Source organism: Poecilia reticulata, chromosome 1 (genome assembly GCF_904066995.2).
Source record: "Poecilia reticulata chromosome 1, P_reticulata-male-v2, whole genome shotgun sequence".
Taxonomy (NCBI): Eukaryota; Metazoa; Chordata; class Actinopteri; order Cyprinodontiformes; family Poeciliidae; genus Poecilia; species Poecilia reticulata.
Window position 1 is genome coordinate 29,195,052 of NC_088830.1, and position 10,452 is coordinate 29,205,503.

The 10,452-nt window shown below is 40.3% G+C and overlaps 1 protein-coding gene across 1 annotated transcript; it reads left to right on the top strand.

Annotated features, from left to right (window-relative positions):
- Window positions 1-631: 631 nt before the first annotated feature.
- On the top strand, window positions 632-8,183 carry tmx2b (thioredoxin-related transmembrane protein 2b). Its single transcript, XM_008419443.3, has 8 exons — window positions 632-949; window positions 2,213-2,273; window positions 2,392-2,505; window positions 3,021-3,097; window positions 3,179-3,285; window positions 3,672-3,737; window positions 6,137-6,266; window positions 6,410-8,183. The coding sequence occupies exons 1-8, from the start codon at window positions 761-763 to the stop codon at window positions 6,575-6,577; spliced, it is 912 nt and encodes a 303-aa protein (XP_008417665.1). The 5' UTR covers window positions 632-760; the 3' UTR covers window positions 6,578-8,183.
- The last annotated feature ends 2,269 nt before the right edge of the window (window positions 8,184-10,452 follow it).

The window sequence follows — 10,452 nt, forward strand, 5'->3', positions numbered from 1 at the left end:
ATCTTGAGATGTACATTTTGAACTAAAGTCAATAAATGGATTTGGAAAATTTATTTGGTGATAAGGGAACATAAGGAACGTTGAACAAGAAAAAAACAGCAAACAAACAAGGAGTGAATGTGTAGGAAAAAAACAGACCACACTGTGCAAAATGTAAATCATATATCTATTATCAATACCTGAGTTAGTTTCTATCTCCGGCTGTCAATGGGTGAGAGGCAGGGTTTTAGTGTCTTAAATATAAACAATAACTAATTAAATAAATAAAAAGCGTTGATAATCTTTTAAAACACTTGTCCTGTGAAAAACTCCCTGCCCCTTTAACTCCCAGTCCCTTTAAATCTCCACCCCCTTTTACTCGGTTGCTGCCGTCATGGGTTGCTGCTTTGTATGCCGACGGAAAAGGACAAGAGTCAATTTTTGTTCCGTTAACCGACACGACTCATCAAGCTTCAAAATAAACGATGAAGAGGTCAATTTAGAGACTCGAAACGGGATAATATATTTTAATACATTAAATTACATACCCATTTTACCATAATTAAATCCATAAATACGAAGAATACAGATGGAATTATGATTAAGGCATGGTCTATGGATGCTTTTATTTTAAAAGACACCGTATTTAAAGCAACTTCCGGCCGTGTGTACGTTCGCTAGCCACGGCTAATAGTACCATTCATCGCAGGCTAACGGTATTTTGAAAGTTGAACTCTCGGGTTTTGGAGTAATCTGCGGCATCTTTTAACAGTTTGTTAACATGGCTTTACTGACGCCATTGTTTGCTTTCCTCTACCACCTGCCGCAGGTGTATAAGTGGCTGCTCAAGCCGTACTATGTAGCTTCTCTCTTCATGTCTGTCGCCTTCCTGGCGGTCCGTAAAACGCCTGGAATCTGCGACCATCTGGCCTCACAGCGGGAGGACGGGAACTCCTGTGACTTTGACTGGGTCTGTATCCCTACAGCGGACGAACCGGGCCTTTCAGAACCGACCGACCACCCTGCTGATTGGTGGGACATTGGCAGTTCTGACAGGCCAAACACCTACTCAGTTGTGCTTTTTGATGTTTTACAAGGATGCAAGACGTATCAACTCTACGGCATAAGTATAAAGTTGTTCTGAAGGGACAGTAATTGTAGTAGAAATACAGCGTCTGTGTTTCCACAGCTGAGTTTTGATCATTTATCAGCTCCAGATTAATTTAATTTTAATTTGCAGAGTTTAGTAAACAAACTGGAGGTGGTTGTGACAGTAAATTCAGATAGACGAGCAGGACCATCAACAATTAATTGATTTCATATTCAATTCAAAAATACTGTTTTTAACCCGAAGGGAAATTAAATGTTGCCTCAACTCAAATCATCCAAGTATCTTAAGAGTCATTGCGAAAGGTTATGCTGTAGCAGTCAGTCTTGAAACTATTATGAAAAGGCCTCTGACTGAAGACAAGTCACACTGCTATCATGAGATGCTAACAGGAACCAGAGATTATCAGTTGTTGGGAAGCGCTACTAATCCAGCATATTAGAGCAACAAAGGTTGTGTACAAACATGAAGTCTCACTTTGACATAAAATGTAGGTTGTGTCTTTCTGATGCCTTTCTGGTTAAAATATGTTTCTTTGTTCAGTGAAGTTACTCACTGTAGTTTGCCCAAGTAAGAGTATAGATAATTAATAGTAATAGTATTTGAGTAATAGTACAGTATCTTTTTTTATTTGTAAAGTAATTGTAATTAGTTACTACCAACATCTGAGTTGGATTTTATTGTGTTTTTCTTCAACAAGTCAAGAAATAAAACGGTGCTGAGGCTTACTTCCATTTCACTCTTTTCTTTTTTAAATATGGCAGTGTCTTAAATATTTAGAAAATCTGGACGCAACTGAAATATAGAAAAATAAAAGGAGAAAAAAGGACTTTGTTTTGGAGCTAAGCCAAACTCTGCAATCCAGAAGTAAAAGAATCTCCAGGGTATAAAAGATGTGAAACTAGGTTTTTAATGGTGTATCTATCTATTAGCAACTCCAAAACCCAAAATGTTGAATAACCTGAGGGAACATAAATCGCACATAAAAACATGAGCTCTTGAATGTTTAAATAATAGAAGAAGAAATGTTTTTAGAAACGGCGGTTATAGAGTAAAAGTTGTGTGACTTTGGGCGTTGGTTGGATTCAGATGTTCAGTTGGTGACGATCATGTGTGTTTTTCCAGAGAGAAGTGGAAATCCTCATGTTCCTGAGTGCCATCGTGATGATGAAGAACCGCAGAGCAAGTGAGGAGATTTACTTCAGCAACACTCAACTGGCTTTTAAAAAAAAAAAAAATCCAAGTTGTTTAATGTGATAGATTAAGCAAACTTTCAGGACTGATTTTAGGCCTGTTGTTCTCAGTAACTGTGGAGCAACATGTGGGGAACATCTTCCTGTTCAGCAAAGTGGCCAATGTGATCCTGTTCTTCCGGCTGGACATCAGGATGGGCCTGCTCTACCTGACGCTCTGCATAGGTCAGTCCAACTTTACAGATTCCTCTAGAGCACGTGACAAACTCGAGGAATATTTCTTTCTGTTTATCAAATCAATCTGACGCCGAGGGAAAACATCTCGCTCGTCTCCTTAGTAGCGACAGGCAGTGAAGTTCCTGTTTACCGTCAGCGGAGCGGCTGTTTTACTTCAGTGAGTTGTTTGGATTTGAAATGGCGAGACGCAGCACAGACGCTTCACTCACAACTGATCATGTGGGACAGGCTGCTTGGAGTGATGGTGGAATGTAACTCAGGCATTTCCTCTGTGTTCTTACTTCTAGTTGTAGGAAGAATAGAAGAAAAAAAAAAGTTAATTTAACCACTTAAGCCTTTTTAATACAATATTAGAAATGCATTAAAAGATGGAGGGAAAAAAAACATGGCTGCTTCATAGAGACCCTGACGTCTGATTGGCTGCTTCGATGATTAATCTTTTCAGCCCTGATTTGTAGTCGCCTTCTTTCTAAAATTACCTGATTTCTGCTGGTGTTTTCCAGTGTTTCTAATGACCTGTAAGCCGCCTCTCTACATGGGACCAGAGTACATCAAATACTTCAGTGACAAAACCATCGATGTGGGTAAACGCACATCTGTCACCAGAAACGTTTATCTACAAACTCGTTTTAATTCTAACTGTGTGTGTGGGTTGGTTCAGGATGAGCTCAACAAGGACAGCCGTGTGACGTGGATCGTTGAATTCTTTGCCAACTGGTCTCCGGAGTGTCAGTCCTTCGCTTCAGTGTATGCCGATCTCTCGCTCAAGTAAGAATCCGTTCATTATGTTTCACTGTGGAAACAGGAAAATGTGTAATCTATGACTAAAACTGCAAGTTCAGCTCAAAATCTGGGAGTTAATTCAGCAAATCCTGCACTAGCATCAAGATAAAATGGATTTGTAGTTTAATTTCTATCCTTTTACTCACTTTGGCATACAGAAAACCAAAGTATAGAAACTACCCACCACTAATTTCAGCTACTTTTACCTGTTCAGAACAACTTTAATGTCCTGTTATATGCCTAAATGCATTTAAGGTATTTTTGTTTTCTGTATCTAACTTTGCTTGATTCCTGTAAAGTACCTTTGAGTTTTTAGAAAAGGTCTTTACAAATAAAATATCATTATTGTTGTTAATTCTGCTCCGGTTCAGGTATAACTGTTCTGGCCTCAAGTTTGGGAAGGTCGACATTGGACGATACGGAGAAGTTTCCAAAAGGTAAAACTCATCCACACTCGTCTACCTGTAAGCATCAGTCCCTCCAGGAAGTTGCATTGTTGTGATCGCAACTATTAATGCAAATTTACTCAATATTCGCAAATTTTCCGCGAATCTGACCAGTCAGCGTAATCACTGCAGCTCAGCTGAATTTTGACCAATCGCCTTTTAATTTCACTTCCTGTTTCACGATGTCGCTTGAAAGCCAAACCTGCAAGATGAGGCATGTGTGATGCTAAACAGAGTAGTGCTGCTGCATGCAGATAATGTTAGCTAAATTATTAATCTACCGTGTTTCAGTGATAGTAAGACGTATCGGGGGTTTCAGGGGGGTCGGCTAATATAAGCCGTACCCCGAAAGTAAGACACGGGGGTATTGCCGCCTCCCTCTCATCTAGCTGCGCGCCGCCTCCTGCCCACGTCACCGCACCGTCCCCCTCTCCATACGTCACCGCACCGTCCCCCTCTCCATACGTCACCGCACCGTCCCCCTCTCCATACGTCACCGCACCGTCCCCCTCTCCATACGTCACCGCACCGTCCCCCTCTCCATACGTCACCGCACCGTCCCCCTCTCCATACGTCACCGCACCGTCCCCCTCTCCATACGTCACCGCACCGTCCCCCTCTCCATACGTCACCGCACCGTCCCCCTCTCCGTACGTCACCGCACCGTCCCCCTCTCCATACGTCACCGCACCGTCCCCCTCTCCGTACGTCACCGCACCGTCCCCCTCTCCGTACGTCACCGCACCGTCCCCCTCTCCGTACGTCACCGCACCGTCCCCCTCTCCATACGTCACCGCACCGTCCCCCTCTCCATACGTCACCGCACCGTCCCCCTCTCCATACGTCACCGCACCGTCCCCCTCTCCATACGTCACCGCACCGTCCCCCTCTCCATACGTCACCGCACCGTCCCCCTCTCCATACGTCACCGCACCGTCCCCCTCTCCATACGTCACTGCTGCCTCCTGCTTAAAATACGGTAATCCACACAGGAGACTGTGATACGGAACCACAAGCAGGGCTTATACCGTATGCCATATTTTTGCCCCTAGACATGAGCGCTTCCGGTTCCAGTGGTAAAAGGAAGAGTTGCACCGTGGAGTATAAAAAAGCGATTGTCGAAGAATCTTGGGGCATACAATACTGTTCAGGTTGTTAATAAATGTTAATTTTACGGTTAAAACAAAAAATTCGACCATTTTTTTTCCAATATAAGACATACCCCGAAAGTAAGACATAGTGGGGCTTTTGGGGATAAAAAGAAAGTAAGACAATGTCTTACTTTCGGGGAAACACGGTATGCCCGTATATCACATCAAGCTAGAGAACAAAGTTACTCGTGTTGTTGTTGCCCATTTTACGTCCCTTGTTAGTTGGCTAAGGCCAGAAATAAACCCGATCCTCTTTCATTCCTACTCAGAAGTTGTGCTCATTTCCATACATTCAAAATAAATATTTATTGTTGCAATAGAGAGAGCAAAGAATCAGGGAGGTTAAACATCATTCCATCAGCTTCTGCCTCCTGTGCACTAAATAAAATACAATAAATAAACCTGAACAAACTACAGGCTGATGGCTCCCAGTAAACAGTTGACAGTTGTAAAATTAAACGCAGCTGAAATGCACAAGATTAATTATAAAAACATGGCAAAATTACACAGCTGACGGTAACTGGTTGCTATGGTAACCGCCAACCGTCTAACCACAGCACAAAAAAAATGAAGAAATTGCTGTGAGGGCCAAAAATGAAGCCATGTGGATGCCCAAAGTTTTTATTTTTTTTAAATAAATTGATTGTACTTTTAAAAATATTTTATTAGCTAAATTAATTTTTTTTTTAAAAATCAAATGAACTAAATTTTCAGATTTGTTAAAAATGTTATCCATAAAGGATTGCAGATCCAAATCATACATTATTCGATTGGCACACACAGTTTTTTTAAAATAGTTTTTTTGTTGTTTTATTTTTATTGTTTTATTTTCTTGTTCATTAATAAGAACAGGAAGTCTGTCTTGCTGTGTTAATGTAGCGGCGCGCTGCTTTTGAGTAAAAGCTTTAAATGCAGAAACATAGTTGATAAATGAGAAATACTTTTTGTTGTACCACCAATATTGTAACAATATCTTATTTAATTATTTCTGTAAAAAAAACAGATAAACTTTAAGCTTTGCTCAATTGCAAAATTGTGATCGGATCAAGATTTTAAATGACCTCTGGGCCACACTTTAGACACCCCTGTTATAGCAATACAGCAATAAAAGTCAAGCGAAAACAGCTTCACTAAACAAAATGTATTTAAAGAATAAATAAACCAGTTTTGGGTGAACTTCACATCTACGTTATGTTGTTTTATGTTATATTTAATAACTAAATGTTGCTTCACCTTTAGGTACAAAGTGTCGACGTCCCCTCTGTCCAAGCAGCTTCCTTCGTTGGTGTTGTTTCAGGGAGGGAAGGAAGTGATGCGGCGCCCCCAGGTGGACAAGAAAGGCAGAGCTGTATCTTGGAGCTTCACTGAGGTTCTATTTTAATAAAATATATTTTTTTTCCAGAAAGATATTAAACAAAAGTTGTCCAACTTAAACTTATTAGATTTTTGAGTAACAAAGTTGATTAGAATCTGCAGTTTTAGAGGCTAATTGTTGATGCATCTTTTATTTAGGAAAACATAATCCGAGAGTTCAACCTGAACGAACTCTACCAGAAGTCGAAAAAGTTGAGCAGGAACAAAGCGGAGAAGCTGAGCCCGTCGCAGTTCCCACCGGTCCCCGAGGAGGAGGAGGAGCCCGAGCAGCCGGAGGCCGACGCCGAATCCAAGAAAGACAAATAGGACGGTTAGCATCACGGAGCCCGGACTCATAGTGGGAGACTAACTACATCATCTGCATCATCTCCACTCCTCTTATCAAAATCCTCAGATTATTTAGAGGTGTGGCGGAAGCGGAAACTCTTCCTCTTTTGATTTGATTCCATTTCTCTTCCTAACCGTTCGTCTTCATTTATAGAAAACCTTAAAGTACTAATGTGATCTATCTTTAGGCAGAACGGGGGGATTTCTGTTCCCCACCAGTCTACTCGCTACATTTCAGTGAAGCTTTGAGTCCGACTTTCATGTGAAGTTTTATTCCATCAATGAGCCACGGCTGTCCTGCTGTCTTTATGCTACTAATTAAGATTTAAATGTGTTACAAATTCACTCCGAATTGACCCAAACTCTGCTGTTACACACAGGTAAATATTACTGCTACGGTCGATTGTTTTCAGCTGGTCTGGAGGGTTTTAGCAGGGGTGTCCAAAGTGTGGCTTGGGGGCCATTTTGTGGTCCTTGGACTGATTTTTGTGAGGCCCCATCTGCAACTGAAGAACAATACACATTTGCATGCAGATGCAGGTGGAGGCTTTTTATTTTTAATCGGGGTGAAATTATTACTCGCATAATTCTTAACATGGAAAATGTTAAGTACAACATAAAGTATTTCTTTTTATAACCCAGCTGAAACTTTTTTGCTGCATCAAAATCAGTTTAAGTAATTAAACTTGGCTAAATATAGCAAGTATTTTGAAAGAAAGTGACCCAAATCCTGTTTATAACTAAAGTTATAAAAAGAAATTGAAAACTAGATACAAACATACAAAATTAGTTGTTTTGCATGTACAATGATTAATGTTTCCTAGATGAAAACATTACTTTGCTTGATTTTAGTTTTTTTTTTTTGCCCATTAGTAGCTTTGAATCATGTGACCAAAAGTTTGGACACCCCTGCTTTAGGAGCAGCCCAACATTCCCACATGGATCCTGCACTGGAGAAACTGGGTGGATATTTACGGTCTCTACAGAACCAAACATTGTTGTGAGACTGAGAGTCCAGAGGGGGTTGGATACATTTATGCAGTCACTTTTTTGGTTTTAAAGATCCACCTTTTTAATATTAATCAAGTTAACATTGAGTTTCTTTTAACATTCCAGTCATGAACTGTTACGGTTTAGATCAGGGGTGTAAAACTCCAGTCCTCAAGGGCCGCTGTCCTGCAGTTTTTAGATGTGCCACAGGTACAAAACGCTGGAATGAAATGGCTTAATCACCACCTCCTCGTGTAGATCAGTTCTCCAGAGCCTTGCTAATGACCTAATTATTCTATTCAGGTGGTGCAGCAGAGGCACATCTAAAGGTTTCAGGGCCGTGGCCCTCCAGAACTGGAGTTTGACACCTGTGGTTTAGATGTTTTTAATGCACTGATTTTGTTCCTCTTGTATATTTGTTCCTAAGCATGTTATTTTGGAAGGTGGATGTTACATTTGTGTCATTTTTGCATTTCTCTACAGCCTCCTTCAGACCTCTAGTTATTTATACTTGTGTGAAGTATCTGCAGGAGTTACTGGCTTAGAAAAGTTAGGCCTCCTTTGTTACACAAGAAATAAAACCATATGCACACAACTTTCTAAATTCCTCTTTTTTCCCCAAAAAACATGTACAACTACGGTCGTCAAGATCTGGTGTCCTGTGGATGTTTCTCTTGTCTGGACAACTAGCAGGTTTTGCTTGAATTAGTATCTTATTGGATCTAATCATGGATGCCACATTGAATCCTACATCAGTGTCGACACCATCTTGGATGTGGCACAGTGGAGTGAGCAAAATCTGATTGGCTAATTCCAGCAGCAGAAATTGTTCAGCAAATTACAAAAGGAGTTGAATAAGAAAACAAGAAGTTAAGGATACAATATCTTTCAAGATCTGTTTCAGTAAAAAAAATTTAAATTATGTAGTTTTTTAATACCATTTTTATCTGTCAGTTGTACATTTCAGTATTTCACATTTTGTTTAATATCGCTATTAAAAGTGTGATTTATGTTGATGCTCTTATTTTGAAGTGCAACCGGACGTTCTCCGAGAGTTGAGAGGAGAAGTTATGGCAACAGCGCTAAAGTCAGACCGGCTAACACAATCTGCCTGCAGTTATTATATCTAACTGCTTCTTTGTAAGCCTGTTGATACCCTGGGCTACAATTGTAAGCTCATAAACATAAAGGATAAACAACAAAAGATCCGATGCCAGAGAGTTAAGTTAGCGATATATGTGTGTGTGTTGGGAGGGACAAATGTTTTTTTTGTCCCTCCCAACACACACACACACACACACACACACACTCACACACACAGCTCTATACATACATATATATATATATATATATACATACACTGCTAAAAAAAATAAAGGGAACACTTTAACATTGAAGTGTTCCCTTTATTTTTTTGAGCAGTATATATAAATATATATAAAGTGCAGTGGTGGGAAGTAACGAAGTACAAGTACGTCGTTACTGTACTTAAGTACAATTTTCGTGTATCTGTACTTTACTTAAGTAGATTTAATAATGGATACTTTCTACTTTTACTCCACTACATTTTACAGTAAGTATCTGTACTTTCTACTTCACTACCTTTCTACAAAACTGTCGCGTTACTCGTTACATCCAAGTCACATTGTGTTTTTTTTTTCCGTTAAAATGTGAAGTTCAGGGACTTAAGGTGGCGCCGTAAAATCCGAGCAATAATGTGACTTAGTGTCTGTTGTCACCCATCGGCTCCACCTTTACTCACACGCGGAGCTCCAAGACATGCACAGTGGTTTCCTCTGAGCGTCAGTAATGTAATAGTACGGAAGCGCTGCATAAATCATAAGATATGGCGACATGTAAAATCAGCAGCGCTTCGCTTTCACAGTCGGTGGGGACTTCGTCCAATTTTTAACGTCACTTGGAAGGAAAGCTTAAAGAAAGGTAAGATCTGTGGACGTGATGCTAGCAAAGCTAGCTGTATTGACTGAGACACATGTTGCATCTGCGATGGCTGACATGTCGCAGATAGGGGACAACGCTGTGACCAAAGTGCAATATAGTAATATGAAATTCAGGAAAGATCCGATTAAGATCCGAGTCCTATAGTACTGAAGCCTCAGTGAGAGCCGTTCTTTGTTCTTGTAATGCTCTGCGTACACTGCAGTAGCTATTTTATTTCATTAAAATATTTTTATATTTAATTGGTGAATAAATAAAACAAGAACATAAGAACACAGAGCATGCTCATTGCTCTTTGTTTTCGTCACCTGTCATGGTGGCAGACATTGCAGCAGGAGGGAGGATGAGAACAGTCACGGTGCTCCTCCTGCTTGGTTACTTCTTGCTTATTGGGCCTTGGACAGTGTTCATAGTTGAGCGTTGTTAATTGCTATGTTTAATGGTGCAGACAATTATTATTTCTGACATTGGCAATATGGGCAACCGCACAGGGCGTTATTTTTTTAGGGATGGCAGGAGACCTCTGGATTGTGGCACAGAGATGAAAGCAAAACAGAATGAAGAAGAGTTTGAATTGATACTGGTTAAATTTATTTCAGCTCTAAGTATTTAATATCTAGGTGGGAAAGTGAATCTTTCAGATCAATTTGAGAAGCAGTTTTGATAGGTGCACTAAATTTTATTGTCATGTAGTACGGGGTGCTGGTTTTGATTTGGTCTTGGGTTCAGTGGTCTAGACTACAACTCTGCTACGAGGCTCCTTGGTTCCATGTCCTCCTCTGCCAGTTGGATTTCTTTCAAAAAAAAAAAAGTGAAGTGCATGTTATGTTAGGACAGGAGACGAGATGTTTCCATCCCTAAAATTATGATGCATAGAATCATATATCTAAGTCTAAACTATGTTA

Bases quoted from the DNA above. Each gene is read 5' to 3' on its own strand.
- tmx2b (XM_008419443.3), top strand. From the start codon at position 761: ATGGCTTTACTGACGCCATTGTTTGCTTTCCTCTACCACCTGCCGCAG. The intron at 950-2,212 runs GTCTGTATCCCT...GTGTTTTTCCAG, and splicing joins ACTCCTGTGACTTTGACTGG to AGAGAAGTGGAAATCCTCAT. The intron at 2,506-3,020 runs GTCAGTCCAACT...GGTGTTTTCCAG, and splicing joins CTACCTGACGCTCTGCATAG to TGTTTCTAATGACCTGTAAG.